At 39.6% G+C, this 21,071-nt stretch overlaps 1 protein-coding gene across 1 annotated transcript; it reads left to right on the top strand.

The window, feature by feature from the left end:
- The first annotated feature begins 12,144 nt into the window (after positions 1 to 12,144).
- Positions 12,145 to 12,858, top strand: LOC126006962 (gap junction beta-2 protein-like). Its single transcript, XM_049772498.1, has one exon. The coding sequence runs from the start codon at positions 12,145 to 12,147 to the stop codon at positions 12,856 to 12,858; it is 714 nt and encodes a 237-aa protein (XP_049628455.1).
- Positions 12,859 to 21,071: the final 8,213 nt, after the last annotated feature.

Below are 21,071 nucleotides of genomic sequence, written 5' to 3'. Positions count from 1 at the left end.
AGAATGACCCTGTGGCTCTAAAGGAAGGTGGAATGATTAAAGAGGAAGATAGCATCTTTTCTTTGAGCCACCAGAAAGACAATGCTGATAGATTAATGATCACTCCCTAAGATCCCTGATTCTCAAAGACTGTGAAAGATAAGTAAGTGCACTTTTGGTTGACAATAGATGTTACCTTCTCTAGAAATATAAATGATGTTTTTCTTAAGCATCCATGAGATTACAAAAAGGTATCATTACAATAAGAAAGCTGAGAGATATGGGATAAACTAAAATGTATGGGTACCTTGCCAGAATCTGATTTGATTTTTTAAAAAGTCACTGAGTCAAGGGTAGAGATTGCGAGGCACCTTCAACTCTGCTAATAAACCTTGGCTTTAGCACTTAGGGCCCTGATAAGAATAGCTACAGGGTCTGGACCTTCCAGACTTCACCTCTATGCTTCTATGAATTATTACAATAAAGTCTCCTCTTGTGATGGTAGTGATAAAGTCAATTTCAGAAACAATGAGAATATTGAATGTCTTCGTGGGGACTGGTCAATATTTACCAATAAATCACAGTAAGCACTGAATAATATCAGAGAGCTTTACTTCTATAAAAACTCAATGTCCCCTCAACACCCAAAATCAATTATGAGGAAAGAGTTCAGTGTTCAGGGTGGATGTGTATGCAAAGCAATAGCTAAAATGTAACTTATATTCCTTCAATCCTAGTACTTCGTTTTCTGAATGTATGGGTTTTCTATGGACCCTAATCTATCAAAGACAATAATATCATACAGTAAAAAATGTCAGCCTGGAAAAGTTTACTTATTAATGCCTCACCAGAATCTGTATACTTGGGTTCATATATGTGAAGTTCAAGGAACATATATTCAACTTGATAAATGCAGTTATGGTCATATACAGCATGCATGCACTGGTAACTAAGAAAGGGGTGCAAAGGACTTCACCACAGAACCCAAAACTTACCAAGTCTCTTAAGATGCAAACAAATGGCAAAAAATGCCTTTAAAATAACAGGAGTAGTGGACACGAGAGAAAAGAACCCTCTAGGATTATTTCTTGGTCACTTAGACGTGGGCCTAGATGATAAACCTTTGTTTATTTACTAACATATCACCCAGTTCCATGAAAAAAATATGCCTCTCACTCACTAAAGGATAGGAAAAGTTTCAGACCAGATAACCTCTTTAATCCCTTTGCAAATCACTAGGAATATTTTTCTGACCTTGGGCTATCAGAGCAAACTAGAGTCTTAACAGTAGTAGAAGAGTGATGAAATGGATGGTGACTTGGGGAAGACATTTAAATAAATGATAAGAATTATAATGACTCCATATAAAATTTGAAAAGGCAATTCATAACATTTTTCCTACAATAGTAAATTATACTTTCTCTTTGTAAAGAATATAAATTCATTTATGTAGTAATAGTGTTTGGCTAGTATTAGAGGTGTTTACAATTAAAATAAAAGCATATTTACCTACCTCAAAGCAACGCAATAATCTTTTAGTGAACAAGTATTTTGATTTGGTGTAAAATCTGGTCACGATATCTCTAACACATATTCAGAAAAAAAAAGGATAGATGTTGTTCCAGAGAATCCAAAAATTCCAGAGTGTCTCTTTTTGACCATTTCATCAAGAACTCACAGAACCACCAACAGATGGATAAACAGGATAAATGGCCTTTCCTGAATTTATATGCTACCTCTCAAACATGCATTGAAAGAATTTTAATTATTAGGTATTCAGAACATTCCTTTGGAGAATTAGACTTTCCATCTCCATTCATATGATATTCTTATCACAAGACTCCTTCTACCATCACAGAAGCATCTTCATGACAAGTGCCTAGAGAAAGCCAGATTGCTTTTAATTGTTCAATATGAAAAAGAAGTCTCTGTTGTTGAGCCTTGATCAAGAAGAGAAGCATCCCAAGAATAATGAGAAAAAAGAAACCTGTCCACATCATAGATGTCCTATGAAATAAACTTGCATTTATAAGAGAGTGAATGAGTTGATGAGGGCTCACAATAAAAATTCTGCTTGAAAAGTGTTCTTTGTCAAAAGAATCTATCGGGAATGTTAGTTTTACCAGGATAGAAGGGTTTTCTCTCAGTAACTCTGTTAGTGTTAACAAAGGGCAAGTCCATGACAAAGAACTAGCATCTCATACTTTATCAAGAATTAGTAAACTTCCAGTAGCTTGATAGGTTCCCACAATTATAACAATGTAGTGTAAAAGCTGCAGTAAAGAACATTAACTTCTCCCCTACCCAGCCTCCTGGGCAGGAAGTCAAGACTGACTCTGGAACTATCTCATGGCCAGACAGCCTCAGGAGAAGAGCATAAACCTATCCAGAGGGGTTTTCACAAAATTGCATGCACAAGACATCTGATTTGTGTCTCCTAATCCTAACCATTTTCAGATATTTGCATGCAGTCCCATTTTGATTGGTCTTTGATCAATTCTGTGTATTATACCCCTTTCTGGACACTTTTGCTATTAAATTTGATAGCAAGTGTACAACTATATTATAGCTGTCAGAGTCAGGCATCAAGACTGGAACTAAGACTTTCAGCCTCTTTTTCCAAAAATCCTCAAGACCAGAACCCACATTACAACTTGAAGTCATACCCAGAAGTAGAAGGTCAGAAAAGTCAGTGTCCTGGGATCAGAGTGGTGGCACAAGCGGTAGGGCATTTGCCTTGTGCACACTAACATAGGAAGGACCGCGGTTTGATCCCCCGTGTCCCATATGGTCTTCCAAGACAGGAGCGTTTTCTGAGCATCACCTAATGTCCCCCCTCCCCCAAAAATCAGTGTCCAGAGAGATCCCTCCTTGGAACCTATGGTTGGTTTACTTGCAGTTTGGGTTTCTCCATTGGAATGAAAGCTCCTCTCATCACAGAAAAATTATATATGTTTTTGTGTGTCCCAGTGCTATCATATGATTCTTCTGCCCATGGCAAGAGCCTACCAATTGTGGAGATTTATCAGTGACAAAATCATGCCTAAGTATAGAACTCTTACTTCCTTGTATGTGAACAGGAAAGGAACTAGAAATGCAAATTTATGGCCATAGGATTGCAGGGGTGTGGATCAAACAAACCTTACTTAGTCTTCCTCCGTTGGTCGATATTTATACCATTGTTTTTATCCTTATACCTAGTAGTGCATTGTGAATATCTGTCCCTGAGCAAAATTGATACAAAATAGCTGGGTCAGATATCACTATATGGAAAATCATCCTTCTTATATTCTCAGTTTCTCCAGGCTTCCCCTTATTTTTATATTTGTGTATTATGTCAGTCCAGAGAGTATCCTGAATTCCCAGACACTACAAGTATTAAAGGCGTTGACTAGAGATAACAAGGTGGGGATCAATTGTTTCATTGTGTACAGCCAACCTAGGTTTAAACCCAGCATCCCTAGTCATGAGAGGAGCAAGCCCTGAGAACTGCCAGATTTGATGCAAAAGTCCCCCTCCTAAATAAGGAAGTAAGAATTACTAGCCCATTCTTGACCTCTATCCCCAGAAACTTCTCAAAAATAAGATTACAGTATGTATGACCTCTTATTTCATGTTAAGATCTTACAGAACAAACAACATCTTTTAAGTGTTTCACAGTATAAGGTGTCTCTTGTCTTTCCTTTACTCAACAACATTCTCTCATACTCCCCTGAATCCCAAGGATTACCAGGGTACTTAAAGTTTTTGATATATTAAAATATAGCACAAAATAAGGAGAGAAACTAACAATATATAAACACAGAAAGAGCACAGAAAATAGGGCAGAGAGCCAAGAAACACCATTTCAAACAAACTGGACCCCAATTTCAACTCTGCTATTGAAATTTGAGAAAGGACATGGAATTCTCTACCCCATCTAGCTCATCTCCTCGGTGATCTGGGGGACCAAGTCACAACTTTCAACACAATAGAGATTATGAATACCTACATCAGGATTGGCCAATTCTCGCCTGACATATGCTCTATTAGGACAAGAAATATCAAGAGTTCTTCACTTTCACCAATGCTCCATCAAACCATGAATAATATGACTGTCAGACCAGAGCAGAGAATAGGTTACTACACAGATATTCAGAACATGAATCTCACTGTGTTGAAGCCCTATCCAGTTACTAAGGGAAGAACTGACTCTAGAATCCAAAACCTTTGAGCTTACCTAGGTCAGCAGAATGATATTTATATTCCATAATCAAGAAAGACCTGACTTTTTCCTGAGAGAACTCCTGAAACTATAGAATTAAAAATGTCCTAGAAACAATGGAATGCCCTGGTTTAGGGTATTTGTTTCTATCTGGGATGTGCATCATGTCAATAAGAATATGAATTTCTTGTTATCTTCTAAAATAAACAATACCACATAGTTGAATTGTTTCAAAATCTCCATTCCTATGCCACATAAATAAGTTCTTTATTCAAAAAAAAATAGGTAAAATGCTCTTCAATAAGGGCCAGAGCGGTAAGGCAGCTGCCTTGCCAGCACTAGTCTAGGATAGACCGTGGTTCAATCCCCCAGCATCCCATATAGTCCCCCAAGCCAGAAGCGATTTCTGAGCACATAGCCAGGAGTAACCCCTGTGTATCATTGGGTGTGGCCCAAAAACCAAAATTAATGTTCTTCAACGAATATTTTTCCAGGAACCTAGATTAACTAATTACCTTCAATCAGCACCCAAATGACAAATCACATTGTCACTAACAGCTAAAGCTGTCATTCATTCCCACTCACTTTTCCTGATTATGATTTTTATTATAGCACGCCATTATTGAGAATACTTTGCCCAGCATCTCTCCACATAGAATGCAGTATTTGCAAATCGTCATCAAACCTCACCTTCTCTAAGTTGATCAATTGGCAAGCCCAATTGGCAACATGTTCATGTGCCCATTCGTCTTTGTTGGTTCCCAAGGCTCATTATCCACCATCTTCCTGAGCCTACATGCCTCTTCTCTTTTTCTGAAGACAAAGGATGAACCCTCCACTTCTCACCCAAAATTGCAAAGAAATCACTAACAACATGAACCTGCCTAACAACAAATCAAAAAATATGTATAATGGATAAGCTTGAACAAGGAATTCAAGATCTAAGATGTGAATCTAAGATCCCAATGGAAGCTTTTAATCTAGTTAAGAAAAGAATATTCCATGCAGAAAAGTGCAATGCAAGAAAATGCTGGTATTTGGGCTGTTATCATTATAATTTCTTTGTAGTGAGTACAGCACCTTTACCCTGACTTCTTCTATTTCCAGAAAACTTGACAGTCAAAAACACCCCACCCCACAAAATTATCAGTATTAGCAACGGTTCTTGGAATTCCTGGACCACATCGCCATATTTGGGGCTGCTTGACAACTCAATTTTTAGTTGAATACTGTCATTCCCATAGGAACACACCAATGTGTATCTAAGCCATCTAATATCACAAAGAAATTAAGTAACAGAATGGTCAGCTAGCAATAAGAGCTTTATAAACCTCCTGATAATGACTCAATGACATCGTTGGAGATATAGTAATTTTCACAAATTTGCTTGTCACTGTACTTTTTCTTCTTCACTTCTTTTTTTTTCTTTTATTATTTTAATAATTTTGCTCACCCTTATCTGGAAGCAAATTATTAAAATCAAGTAGGTCCACTATGTGATACATGCTTTTTAAATAATTTTAATAGGGAAAAATTGAAAAGGCAAGGCAGATTTGGGGGTGTGCTCATCAAATCACTCATTTTGGGGGGGCATACCTGACAATGCTCACAGGTTGCTCCTGGCTCCTCACTCAAAAATTATTCCTGCTGTCTTTCACAGGACCATATGGGATGTTGGGGATTGAACCCAGGACATGTACAAAGAAAATGCCTTACCCATTTTATTATCATTTCAATCCCTGGGAAATTATGAACACAGAATAGGAATACTAGCTATCATGCAAATAGAACTAAGTATCATCTTTTTTTGACAGGAAATGAGCTCACAGTGACTTCTTGGTAGCAGAAACAAAACCATGGACATCAATTGCCTGTTTGCCATTAGTAGCTTCAAATTTGGTAGAATATTAATGTAGGGAAGTGAACACACGCTAATAGACTATACAGTGTTGGCATGATAAATGGGCAAACCATATTATTGACAGCATGATAAGTTACAGTACCAAATTCTCTAAAAGTAATTTTTATACTTTTCCAAGCTAAAGTTTTTGACTATCAAGATATGAATGAATTTAAAAGCTGAAATACTTTATATTATCTTAACACTTTGCTAATAACTATACAAGAATAAAATCTACTCAATTCTGTTTTGTTATGTGTTGATATACTTAACAAAAAAAGAATTATTTTAGGCAGAAACATACTCATTTACTTAAGTAACTCAAGAAAGAGGCTTTTCTTCCTTATGTACATGTTTTATCTTTTCTTCTTTATTCTGTAAAATCTATGCAGAGGCCAGGAATAGCTCAAGGAATAAATCAAAGGTCTTGCATTTGAAGTCATGAGTTTGAAATCCCCCAATCACATGGCCTCAAAGACACTGCCAAATATAGCCCTGGGATACCAAAACAGATACAGCCCTATTTAAAAATAAATTAAAACAAAACAAGAGTATACTTATGTTTCTCTGTTAAGGAAAAATTGTTCATTTTGTGGTAGAGGCTTTGGGGTTACATCCGGTGGCACTCAGGATTTACTCTTGGCTCTGTGCTCAGGAATCAATAATGACCAAAATCAGGGGACCATACATAGTACCAACTGACTGAATTTAGGTTGACTACATGCAAGGCACATACTGGCCCTAGGACAAATAGTTTTAAAAATCATTAGTGAGGGGCTAAAGTTATCCTGCAATAGGTAGGATATTTGCCTTGCATACGGCCAACCTTTATTTGAACCTAGTATAACCTATGATATCCTGAGCCCACCAGGAGTAATTCTGAGCACAATGCCAGAAGTAACCATTAAGCCCTGCAAAGTATGACACCCCCGCAAATAAAACCATTAGTGAAGATTTAAATAAAATGATAAAGTAATCGCCTTATGTTTTTAACAAATGAATTCTACTTTTTGAGGAACCCTCCAAAACAGTGCTTAAGAGGCCCTGAGGGCTGACTAGCCATTGAAAATTGTTGGTTCAATGTGAGGACCCAAGGAGATAAGTTTTACTTGGATCCTGTAACACCAAAGATAACTCAGATCACCTTAGTTTTTCTTCGGAGCCACATTTGTCAATGTTTGCGGCTCTTCAGGATGTGCCAAGAAACAAGCCAGGGTTAGTCACATGCAAAGCATGTACCTTACACTTTTTTATACCTTTCCAGTCCTTAACAATCTAATTTTGAATTTTGAAAGCTCATGTAATAGGAATATAGATCTGAATTGTATAGATATAGATGGTGTTGTTCTAGATATAGATAAAAATATAGATGTAGATATATACATATGCATCACAATAGAAAGAGAAAGATGTTGAAGTGATTTATAAAAATGATGGGGCTGGCGAGGTGGCGCTAGAGGTAAGATGTCTGCCTTGCAAGCGCTAGCCAAGGAAGGACCGTGGTTTGATCCCCCGGCGTCCCATATGGTCCCCCCCATTCAGGGGTGATTTCTGAGCCCTAAGCCAGGAGTAACCCCTGAGCATCAAATGGGTGTAGCCCGGAAAAAAAATGATACAGAGGTTCAAGAAGTAGTACACTGAGTAGGATACATACATACAATTGCATACAGCCAATCCAAGTTTGATCCCTGTTATATCATATGGTTCCTTGAGCACTACCAAGGGTAATTATTGTGTGCAAAGCCAGGAATAACCTTGAGCATAGTAGGTGGACCCTAAAAAAACAACACCAAAAATATTTAAGTATTTCGTGAGAATAACCTGGAACTAATTTTCTTTAGAACTGATTGTTGATAATAATTTATAATTTTGTGTACAATGATGTACTATCTGTCTATAAAATTAAATATAATTTATATTTATAAATATATATTTATATTAAATTATATATAATTTAAATATATATTTTTATATATTTTAATTTTAATATATATATTAAATTATATATAATTTATATCTGTCTATAAAATTAAATATAAGATGAAAAACACCTCCAGCCCCTTATATAATTTCCATTACTATTTCTTCATGTGCTGATGACAGTTACGATTTACTTTATTAGCAACATTTAAGGACATAATACAGTTAAAAACAGTTACCAAACTACACATTGGATTCCCAAAACTTATTCATTTTAGAGCTGGGCATTTGGGTTCTTTGGCAAACATTTCTCGCATTGATTTCACCCCCATCCTCACTCTGAGAGCTACCATACTACACTCAATTTAAGAATTTGAATTCTTTTAGACTCTACTCCTATGTTAAATCTATGAGGAAAATTAAGGAAAACCAGGACTATAAAACAGCTGACAAGGATTTATGGGCATCACAGAAGAAAAAGAAGGTAGCCAAGTTGACAATCTTAAAAAGAAATGAAAACAAGATAAGGGGAAACTTGCAAACATAGAGCTGCCTGAATCCCAAAACATAGAAAGCAAATCAAGATAGCTAACCATTCTAATGCGCAACACTTTTTTCTTCAAAGTCACACCAATATTAACTGTAATTTAGCTTGAGTATGAATGTTTGTTTGTTTATCTTTGTAGTGAAGTGTATAAAAATGGAGCAAATGAAGATTTTCAGGTGACCTGAATTCTTGGCCCTCATCAGTCAACTTCTTTCTCTACCACCCACCTCAGCTGCAATCTTGCTTCTTTAACCATTTCCTAACAAATCAAACAGTATTTTTCTTCCTAGGTCTTGCCCACATATCCAATGTTCTTACCCATTACACTTTTAGTGCACAGTTCGGTAATAGTATAATATAATGACTATTATGAATACTGGTACAAGGAACAGAGAAATGCAGGTATCTCTGGTTTTATTTCTAGGAATTGAGAAATGGCTTTATTGAATACCATGGTCATTGTATTATTAATTCTTTGGAAGAACCTCCATACTTGGTCCATAATGTGCCATGTACATATCTACCAACAATTTAAGATTCCTAGTGCTCTACAGTATTGCTAACACTTAATATCTTTCACCATTTTTAACAAGAATCTTTCTAGCAAATAAAATCCAACAATTAATACACCATGACCAAGTAAGATGCATCCTACAAATGCCAGATGATTTAGCATAGGCAAGTCAATCAACATAATATAACATATAAAAAAAGAAAAAAATCATATTATCATAGCAATCGATACAAAGAACGCATTTGAAAGATCTAGTACCCATTTATGATAAAACTCTCCACACAATGGGTAATTTTTTCCTTCATCAAAACCCCAAGATGAAGATAGACTAAGAGCAGAACAAGTATAGTTTAGTTTACATTGAGGCCAAAAGAAAAGAAAAGAAAAGAAACCCTAAAAAACAAGAACCACCTTGTTCCCAAGTAAGTATAGGAAATTGTCTTGACTTTAAATTAATACTTGAGAGGCCAGAGACATAGCATGGAGGTAAGGTGTTTGCCTTGCACGCAGAAGGACGGTGGTTCAAATGCCGGCATCCCATGTGGTCCCCGAGCCTGCCAGAAGTGATTTCAGAGCGTAGAGTCAGGAGTAACCCCTGAGGGCTGCTGGGTATGACTCCAAAAGCAAAAGTAAATAAATAAATAAATAAATAAATAAATAAATAAATAAATAAATAAATAAATAAATAAAGTTATACTTGAATGGTACTTGCTGAAGATTTATAACCCTCTGGTCACCATATGGACACAACCAAGTCTTTGCACATTAATGTACCAGTTAACTATTCTTAATGTATTTTTTAAATAAAAACAAAGGTTCCGGTGCCTGGGGCCAGAGAGAGGAAGATTTGCACAGTATCATGCTGAGTGAAATAAACCAGAATCCTAGAACAATCACATCCTTTGGGGAATAAGAAGAAACATCCTACGAGAATAACACCCAAGGACACTAGAAACAAAGTCGGGAGGAATTCACCTTAGTCAAAAGTTTTTCACAATAGGGACAGAGTGGTTGGGTCAGAGTCTGCCATTGATAGTGTGAGGTGATCACTCGGGACAAGAACAGTGAGTGCAAAGTCCTTAAAGAAATCTGCAAACTGCCCTCTCTCTCAGTAACAGTGTTGCAAACCCCAGTGTCTAGAGGGGTCTTCCTATGGCCTCTCCAATTTGCATTCCCTGTTGGGGCCATGGCCAACCCCAGTGTCTAGAGGGGGAAAGGCATGGGAATTCTTCCTACAGCTTCTCCAGGTTGCATTCCCTACTGGGGCCCACTGTGATCTTGGTTTCTTCCAGCGTGGCCTTTCTGATATACTGCATCTTCCTGTCTGGCACTTGCTCCACCACCCCACACAGGAGTCCCATCTACTGCCTCCCCAGAACCCCTGGCTGAAGGGGGCTGCTGGCTCGGACTGTGGAGGAGGGGTTTGGGCGGTGGGTGGGGCCTCCTTGGTCGGAGAAAAGCAGAAGCTCCAGAACACAACATCACTGTGCAGCTCCTTTGAGCTGCTGTCGGCCATCTTGAGGAGGAAACTGCGCTGGCAGACAGACAGACCGAGTCCTCCCAGAACTCCAATTGTTTAACGAGTAAGTCTGCTTTTAGTGAGCTGAGAGCAACTCAGCTTACAAAACGCCAGGCTCTCCAGGGCCCTGTCGTGGCTTGGGCAGCCATTTCTGCCCCAGGGCCCCTGTGAGGAGCACTTCCTAGCATGACCTGCCCCCAAAAGTCACCTTCTCCAAAGCCTGGGCAGAGCAGGACAGAACAGGGATGGGGGTGGGAGCTGGATGCTGATCTCAGGGGATTGCATTCTTTACCTTGACCTCAGAACCTGGCTCTGGAGAGGCCCATCATGGGATCATCTGGGGTGTTGGCAATCAGTCCTGGTGAGCCATCTTGGATCTTAGCTCTGGTTTTTGTTCGTTTGCTTGCTTGTTTGTTTGGGGCCACAATGGCAGCATTCAAGGGTTCCTCCTGACTCTGCTCTCAGAAATGACTCTAGGGAGGGTCCTGAGACCTTTTGGGATGCAGAGATGGGACCCGGGACCTTCCCGGGTGAGCCGTGTGCAAGGCAAATAAATGCTCAAGTGCTGTGCTATTGCTCTGCCCCAGGATCTTGTCTCCTAAATCAGTTTTCTTGATAGGAATGGCAGTTTACTGCCAGTAATTGGACTATCACAGAGGTTACAAGAGTCTTGGTGTTTTCATTTGGAGTTACTTGTTTTATGAGCACATCCCACAGTGCCCAGGAGTTCCTCCGGGCCCTTCACTGAGAAAGTTATCTGGACCATTGGGAATCGAACCCTGATTGAATGCATATAAGGCAAATAAATACCTTACCCGAGACACTTTCTCTCTGGCCTTGCCTTTTTTTCTAATTCTGTTTTGGGGGCCTACTTGATGGGGTTCCTACTGGCTCAGGGTCAGAAACTTCTCCTGGCAGACTCAGGGGATCCTATGAGATGTCAGAAGTCAAACCACGTTCACTGCAGGCAAGAAAAATGCACTACTCATGTGGGATCCATCCAACCCTTTTTTGTTTCTTTTGGGAGAGGATTGACTCAGCAGGTTGGGGCACAGTTTCTATAAGTCACTGTGCTCCCCCAGAATGCGATTGGAGATTGTGGCCTCGATTAAGCAGATGGGACACAAAGAATTGTGATGATAAATATCTGAGAGTTAAGTATACGACACACTCAATGAAGAGTCAGGAAAGGGAAATTCCAAGAAGGGGAAAATGAAGTGCAGTCAATGAAGCCATTAGACACAGGATGAAAAAGTTGTCTTCTTTTTTTTTTTTTTTTTGTCCAAAAGGGTTTGATCCTGAGCTTCAGTGAAAGGGGTTGTGCCCAGTAATATTTTTCCAAGAATATCTTATCATTCACTGCCCTGCACAGCAGGCTAGGGCTTCCAGGACCACACCAGTTGGAAATTTGGGGGATACCACACATACTTTCTATGGAGTTCTCTTCATCAGTGCCATTGGCATCCTTAATGAGAACACATTTCAAAGGACAGAGACAACTCTAAACGGGCTGAGTTCTAGTTTACTTTCATATTCTTCCATTGCCTTCCTAGATTCCACAATGGCTGAAAGCAATTTGGAAGGTGTGGGACCCACCCTAGTCCAGATGAGCGAAGAGCCTACTAGTATCTACGTAGGTCGCAAGGTTTGGTTCGGACTTCTCTTTGCCTATTTTGCAGCCATCTATGTGGTGCAAGGCGATTGGTTCAATCTGGAGGAGACCTTCAAATGCTTTGGTAATATCTCAACGTTCTGCCTCTCAGAGTGCGGTAACCAGCAGTTCAGCTTCCCCGTCGTGGGCGTTTGGTATGCGTTTGGCTTCCTCTTTTCCTCCACCTTTGCTCTCATGGAGTTTTGGGTCGCACAGAAATTACACAAGCTACATAAGCAACGCATTATAGAAGCAACCAACCAGGCTTCTGACCAAACAGCTTCTACAGGCAACGAAGATACCGATTTGGAATTTGTCCTTGACACCTCACTCTGGGCAGCATACATTGTGTACTTTGTTCTACAGACTACTTTTCAGGTGATCTTCCTGTTCATTCTTGTGCACTTCCAACTACCGTTGCTTCAGGGACCGATTCAGTGCAGTACTCAAGCGTGCCCTGGACCTTACTCATGTGCAATATTAGACAGACAGGAAAAGTGGGCATCCATCATAGAAATGATTTTGGTTGCCATGATCACTGCTCTATTCAACGCTAGCTTCCTCGTGTACACCATATGCATGTACCGGGTCTCAAGAGGTTACTGGATCAAAAAACGGCTGTGATGAACATCATCAATCTCACACATGGACTGGAAGCAGAATCAATCCTAATGTGGTCTCCACTTGAAGCAGCACAGACTTGATCCAAACCTCTGCTTCCAGCACATTGTTCTCATACAAAATAAAAGTTGAAAGTATGGCAATGTATCTTCCTTTGGTATGCATGAGTCCGTGACCTGAAGAAAAATTATTCTATATAAAAGAATCTTTTTCCTTTTTGATGTAATAAAATTCACTTCACAGAGAGATAGTAACAAATTTGTTCAAGATTGAGTTTCACTCATACTATATTGTAATACCCACCCATCCCTTCAGCAGTGCACATTTTTCCCACCACTAATGTCCAGTTTTTCTCCTGACGCACTTGTCTCCAAATGCCTCTGTGGCAGACCTTTTATTATTTTAATTTTTAATTTTTATTTTTTGTGGCCACACCCTGTGACGCTCAATGGTTACTCCTGGCTATGCACTCAAAAATCGCTCCAGGCTTGGGCGACCATATGGGACATCGGGGAAGGAACGAGGTCCAATCTGGATCAGGCACATGCAAGGCAAATGCCATACCATTGCGCTTTCACTCCAGCCCCGCTCTGTGGCAAATACTTTATCCCCTCTCTCCCTCCCTTTCGCTCTTTCAGGCATTGTGGTTTGCAACAGGAGAGGGTGATTAGGACCAACTCTGCCATTGATTGTTTGAAGTGATCAATCAGGACAAGAAAACTGTGAGCTCAAAGTCCATAAAGTCATCTGCAGACTGCCCCCTCTCTCAGTAACAGTGTTGCTAACCCCAGTGACTATGGGATAAAGGGATGGGAATTCTGTCTAAGGCCTCTCCAGTTTGCATTTCTTGTTGGGGCCCTTGCAATCCCCAGTGTCTAGGGAGGAAATGCTTTACATGTTTTTTTTAACAAATACATTAAGAATAGTTAGCTGGTACATTAAAGTACAAAGACTGGGTTATGTCCATAGTGGTGACCAGAGGTTGATAAATCTTCAGCAAGTACCAGTCTAGTATAACTTTAAAGTAAAGGCAATTTTCTATTCTTGATTGGGCACAAGGTATTTTTCCTTCAATATAAACTAAACGACTTGTTTTGCTCTAAGTCTATCTTCACCTTGGTGTTATGGTGAAGTGAAAAATTACCCATCGTGTGGAGAGTTTTATCATGAATGGGTACTTGATCTTGTCAAACGCTTTCTCTGCATCAGTTGCTATGATCATATGATTTTTTTCTCTTTTATTCATATGTTATAATATGTTGATTGACTTGCCTATGTTAAACCATTCTTGCATCTCTGGAATGAATCTCACTTGGTCAGGGTGTATGAATTGTTGAATTTTATTTGCTAGCAAGACTCTTACAAAAAAAGAGGAAATATATTAAATTTTAGCAAGAGGGTAGAGCACAAGGAATCCTATATGGTTGGTAGATATGTTCATGGTACAGTATGAGTAAAGTAAGGACATTCTTCCAAAGAATTAATACTACAATGACCATGGTACCCAATAATGCCATTTCTCAGTTCTCAGAAATTAAGCCAGAGATACCTGCATTCCTATGTTCCTTAGACCAGTATTCACAAGAGTCATTATATGGATACTACAACCTCACTGTACCCTTAAGAGTAGTGGGTAAAGACATTGGTAGTGCATGCAAGATCTAGAAAGATAAATACTATTGGATTTGTTAGGGAATGGTTAAAGAAGCAAGATTGCAGCTGAGGTGGGTGATGAGAAAGAAGTTGAATGATGAGGACCAAGAGTTCGGGCACCTGAAAAACTATTTTTATACATTTATGACAAAGATAATCAGACAAGATAATGTTCTTACTCAAGCTAAATTGCAGTTAATACTGATGTGACTTTGAAGAAAAAAGTGTTATGCACTAGTATGATTAACTGTTGTGATTCCATTTCCATGTTCTGGGATTCGGGCATCTCTATGTTTGCAAGTTTCCCCCTTACCTTGTTTCACTTCTTTTTAAGATCGTAAACTTGGCCACCTTCTTTTTCTTACTTTGATACCATAAATCCTTGTCAGCTGTTTTATAGTTCCAGTTTTCCTTATTTTTCCTTCACAAATTGAACACAGGAGTAGAGTCCAGAAGGACTAAAATTCTCAAAGAGAGCGTAGTATGATAGTTCTTAGAGTGAGGATGGGGATTAAAGCAATTCAAGAAATGTTAACCAAAAAACCCAAACTCCTGGCTGTAAGATGAATGAGTTTTGGGAATCCATTGTGCAGTTTGGTAATGGTTGTTAACTGTATTATGTTCTTGAATGTTGCTAATACAGTAAATCTTGACTGTCATCAGCACATGAAGAAGTAGTAATGGAAGCTATGTAAGAGGTTTGAGGTGTTTTTCATCTTATATTTAATTTCATAGACTCAATTACATCATTGTACACTAAATTATCAATTTATTATTATCCATCATAATAACAATAAGTTCTCAAGAAAATTAGTTTCAAGTTATTCTCATGAAATACTTAAATATTTTTTGGTTTTGTTTTTTGGGTCCAGCCAGCTGTACTCAGGGTTACTCCTGGCTGTGCTCACAAGAATTACTCCTGAAAGTTCTCCAGGGACCATATGATATATCAGGGATCAAACTTGGATTGACTGTATGCAAAGTAAAGGTCCTATTCACTGTACTGTTGCTCGGACCTCTGTGTCATTTTTATAAATCACTTCAACATCTTTCTCTTTCTATTGTGACGTATATGTATATATCTATATCTTGTATCTATACCTTAGCTATATCATCTCTATCTCTTATCATTTCTATCTATATCTCTATCAAATGAGCTTTTGATGTAAAATTAGGCTGAATAATAGAATGTATTTACATGTGACTAACACAGGTTAATTTTCTGGCACCACATAGTCTCTGTGCACATACCTGAAGGTCCCCAAGCATTGACAAATGTGCCCCTAAATGGAGACTCAAGAACAATCCAAAATATCAACAACAGCAAAAGTTTGTTCTTTGAAAAAATAAACAATGGGGCCTGGAGAGACAGCACAACGGTGTTTGCCTTGCAAGCAGCCGATCCAGGACCAAAGGTGGTTGGTTCGAATCCCGGTGTCCCATATGGTCCCCCGTGCCTGCCAGGAGCTATTTCTGAGCAGACAGCCAGGAGTAACCCCTGAGCATCGCCGGGTGTGGCCCAAATACCAAAAAAAAAAGAAACAAGATTGATAACCCGCCACCAAATGCATAAAGGAAGCGAGCAAAACTTAATAAACAAGATTAGAAATGAAAAGGGGAGATATCTAGAGATAAAACAGAAATCCTGAGGGTAATCAGAGACTACTTTGAGAAACTATGCCATGAAACATGAGATCCTGGAAGTGATGGGAAAAAAATAAGAAAAGAAAAATTAAAGACATTATTGTAATAATGCTCAGAGACAATAGAGACAAGGGCAGGAAGGACCAGCTCTGGATATGAAGCTCACCACAAAGAGTGGTGAATGCAGTTTGAGAAATGACAACACTAACAAGTGTCACAACAATGTTAATTAGTGAGAGAAGTAGAATGCCGATTTCAAATAGATGGGGAGTAGGGGGAGGGGAGGGAGATGGGAGCCATTGGTGATGAGAATATTGCACTCCTTATATGACTGAAACCCAACTACAAACATGTCTGTAATCAAGGTGCATATATAAACATATTATTGAAAAACAGACAGTTGTGACCCTGAAGAAAAACTAGGGTGATATGGGTAATCTTTTGTACTATAGGATCCAAATAACACATTTCCTTGGTCTTTGCATTGAACCACCAATTTTTTTCATTAAATAATTTTTATTTTGACCAAAGTGGATTACAAATCTTTCACAGTAATATTTTAGGTACATATTGGCATTGAATCAGGGCCATTCCCACCACCAATGTTGTCCTCCCTCCACCCCTGTTCCCAGCATGCATCCCATATCCCCCTCCTTTGACCCCTGGGCTGCTAGTATAAGTGGTCCCCTCTGTCTAACTTGTTGTAGATTGGGTTTCGATTCTGTTGTCATTGGCTTTGGATTTGGTGTTTAAGTCTGATCATTTTTTATTTCTTCTCAATGTTCATATACCTATTTGGTCTTGGTACCCTCCATTATTTCTCCCTCAATTTGTGAGGCAGACCAAGATGATTCAAGTTATGTGGTTCTGTTTGGAAGGAAGAAAAAAGAGAGGAAATAAAAGGGAGGGGTGAAAATCAAACAAGAAAGAAAAGATAGGAGTTCTTCTAGAGGCTATAAATATCAACTTAAGAGAAGAAAGGGAAAAAGGAAGAAAAACAAAAACCATACAAAAAAATTAAAAGAACCCGAAAAAGCACCACAGCAATAAAGACAACAACCAAATTATAACCACGGTCCTGAAATAAAAACAAAACAAAGCACACACAAAAATCAACAATAATAACAACAACAACAAATTAATTTGTGCTTTTTTTGCATAGGCACAGTAAATATTGGGGAGATTAGAGAGGGAATTCCCTTGGCCTAAGAAATAAAGGGTTTCTCCACCCTTCAAGCATACTGTCATGGGAATAACTATAGGCTCCATACCTGCTTTTTTTCTCTTCCCTTGTCCTTTTGTGCTGTCTGGAAACTTTCTGCTCAGTCGTGGATGATAAAATCAGACCTCAGTAACTAGAGATCTCGGTATTTGCACAGGTCATAGGATGGAGACTAGAGTGGTCTTTCTTTACTAGAAGTCTTTCTTTTCTAGAAGTTCTGTTCCAACACTGTAATTTTAATCAGTCTTGGTTTTTGCACTAATCCTAGTATGATGCCTAGAATAGAATCTTTCTTTATGTTCCCAGAAGTTCTGCTCAGTTGCAGTTGTCTCAGCCAGACCTCTGGGATTAGAGATCTTGGTTGTTGTACAGGTTGTAGGACAAAGCCTAGACTAGGGTCTTTATTAATGGTCCCAGAATAAGTTCTGCCCAGTCATGGTTGTCATAGTGAGTCTTCTGTAGTTAGTGATCTTGGCTTTTGCACAGATCAAATGCATACTCTCCTCTCCTCTCCTCTCCTCTCCCTCCTCTCCTCTCCTCTCCCTCCTCTCCTCTCCTCTCCCTCCTCTCCTCTCCTCTCCCTCCTCTCCTCTCCCTCTCCCTCTCCCCCTCCCCTCTCTCTCTCCCTCCCCCTCCCCCCTCTCTCCCTCCCCCTCCTCCTCCCCCCTCTCTCCCTCCCTCCCCCTCCCCCTCTCTCCCTCTCTCCCCCTCCCCCCTCTCTCCCTCTCTCCCCCTCCCCCCTCTCTCCCTCTCTCCCCCTCCCCCCTCTCTCCCTCTCTCCCCCTCCCTCCCCTCTCTCTCCCCCTCCCCCCTCTCTCTCTCTCTTCTCTCTCTCTCTCTCTCTTCTCTCTCTCTCTCTCTCTCTCTCTCTCTCTCTCTCTCTCTCTCTCTCTCTCTCTTCTCTCTCTCTCTCAGAAAGCAAGGAGTGAGCCTTGATCCTAGGGCAGGAAGCAGCTTCTTCAAAAACGCAACGAAGCGTCCACGCTGCCTGCACAAGTGGGCTTGGAGCCATAGCAAAATCACAGCCCTAGGATGCTTGCCTTCTACGTGGCCGACCAGGGTTCGATCCCTGACATCCCATATGGTCCCTTGAGCCTGGCAGGGGTTGGTTCCTGAGTGCAGAGCCAAGAGCAACCCCTGAGTACTGCCGGATGTGGCTCAAAATAATAATAAAAAAAGAAGGAGGGCCACAGAGCATGAGTCAGTCAGCAGGAGTGTTGGTTGTGGTTTCTTGCTGGGGGACGGGATGTGGGGCTGAATGGGTGTCCCTTCACTTGGGAGCTGGGTGATGACTTATTGGGGCAGGAGGTCAATCTTGATTCCTAATGAATTAAAGAGCATTTATAAGGAGGATATCAAATTGGGATTGGGGGGTGAAGGATAGTAGAATTTCTGAAGGGGGGAGGAGGGCTTGTACATAGGAGGGGTTTATACACTATAGGCATGGTTCATTTACAGTTTAGGTTTGGCTCTCATAGAGGAGTCCTCTCTCTGTATTCATGCCCACATTAAGACAGACATTAGTGATTTATTCTTAAGGTGTTGTTAGAGGTCTGACCCTAATAGATGGGTCTGAATTCTTAAAGTCTGGTTGAAAAAAGATAATTAGCTTAGGTATAGCTTAAGAAAGAGAGGAAGGGAGAGCAAAAGATAAGAGAGAGAACAGAAAAAAGGTAAATATAGTAAAAACAAATTTAAAAAATTAATAAATCAAATTAAAGAGATTGGGTTGATGGGTCGGAGTTGGGAGGTTTTCCCATTTTCTAGGCATTTTGTCAGTGATGGGGTTGGGCCTTGCTAAGTGAAGGTTTCAGGGTTAGATAATGGCTGGAGCAGTTTAGGAAAACCATAGGTTTAGCATCTCGAGTACTAAACAATGTGGTAATGAGGCCTACCTATGTAGGTGGCTACCCTGTCTGCTGCATTTTATGTATCGAAGTTCCTTTCCTAAAGAGAAACTATCAGTGTGGGCTTTATTTGACATAGATTGAATTGATGAGGAGGAGGAAGAAGAAGAAAGAGGAGAAGGAAAGAAGTAGGGGAAGAGAGAGAGAGAATGTTAATTTGCCCAAGCGTGTTTGACGAGTAGATTCTGTAATATAACTCTGTGGTTCGTAGTTGACTGTTTCAGTAGTTGGAATGATCAAATGCTTCAGGTCCTAATAGAGGACATAAACCATAAAAAATGATATATTGGAGTGTCCTATCAAGACATTTTCATAATACAAACTGAATATGGTATCTAGTATGTCTGAGCACCAAGGTGTCAAATTAGGGTGTCCACCCTTTGTATCCAAGAATCCCTGTGGATAGAGAAGCTGAAAGGTTATTTTATACCTACTAAGTTTAAGGCACTAAAACATATCGTTAGGAAACGCTGTCACTGGAGTCTCTGGCTTCCAATCATATTCTTCACATGTATTTGTGTATAAGCTCCCTAAGACATTATTATAGGCCTTTGTAGTAAAAGGCTGATGACCTACCTGTTCACTAAACCGTTGTTTCCATTGTTGCTGGTTTCTTTATGGTATAATGGATAGTCGAGGCTTTGTGTTGAGATCCTCTTCCACTTGTTTTGAACACTTTTCCACAGTAAATGCTGACAACTGCAGTGCTTGGAGTTTCTACCTTATTAGACCATTGTATTTGTTCTTGAGGTAATATATATATATATATATATATACACACACACATATATATGTATATATACATACACACACATATATATTCTAAGTACGTCAGAAAAATGCTATCATTCTGTATTTAGCTTCCATCTTCTAGCTTACTTCATTTAACATAATATTTTGTAGGTCCATCCATGTTGCTGCAAAATCCATGATTGTATCATTTCTAACTGCTATGTAGTATTCCATTGTGTATAAATACCACATTTTCATGATCCACTCATCTGTTGTTGCACATCGAGGTTGGTTCCAAATCTTGGCTATTGTACTGAATGCTGTGATAAATAGTGGGGTGCATACATACTTTGGGATGAATGTCCTTCCGACTTGGGGATAGATACCCAAGAGAGCAATTGCTGGGTCATATGGCAGCTCAATTCTAAGTTTACTGAGCACTCTCCATATACTGTTTTCCATAGGAATTGGACCAGGCAGCATTCCCACCAGCAGTAGATGAGATGAACCAACAGTTTTATGATTTGGTTCTCAGGTTCTCCTAGGCACTATTTTTGAAGGTTCCTTAATCTCAAAAAAAAAAAATTCATTTGTTAAAAAGATAAGGCAATCACTTTATCAATTTATTGAAATTTCACTAATGAATTTTTGGTTTTGTTTTGGGGTCATACCTTGCAGGGCTTAGTTTTTACTCCAGGCCTGATTTTGCTGATTTCTGCGGGTGTGTATATGTGTGTCTATTTATGTGTGTATGTTTGTTTATATGTGTGAATGTGTGTGTGTGTGTGTGTTTGCGCTTATGAGCACGGCTCTGTTTCTCAGTCTTTATCTTACACTTAATCTTGAAAAAAGCATCCTCACGGGCCACCAATTAAATTTGTACTCTAGAGGTGAGCTTGTCAGGCGTTCCTCCTTCCCTTCCCACTTTCCAGAGTCCAACCTGAACCCCTCTTTTCTTGAACTTGGATCAGCCAAGAAAGTCCTCCCAAGACACCTCTCTGTTAAGGACACCTTGGGGCGGAAAATTGGAGTGCAGCTTGGTACTCAGGGGATGGAGT

The sequence above is a fragment of the Suncus etruscus genome, chromosome 4 (genome assembly GCF_024139225.1).
Source record: "Suncus etruscus isolate mSunEtr1 chromosome 4, mSunEtr1.pri.cur, whole genome shotgun sequence".
NCBI classification, from domain to species: domain Eukaryota; kingdom Metazoa; phylum Chordata; class Mammalia; order Eulipotyphla; family Soricidae; genus Suncus; species Suncus etruscus.
This window is presented reverse-complemented; position numbering and strand designations above follow the sequence as displayed.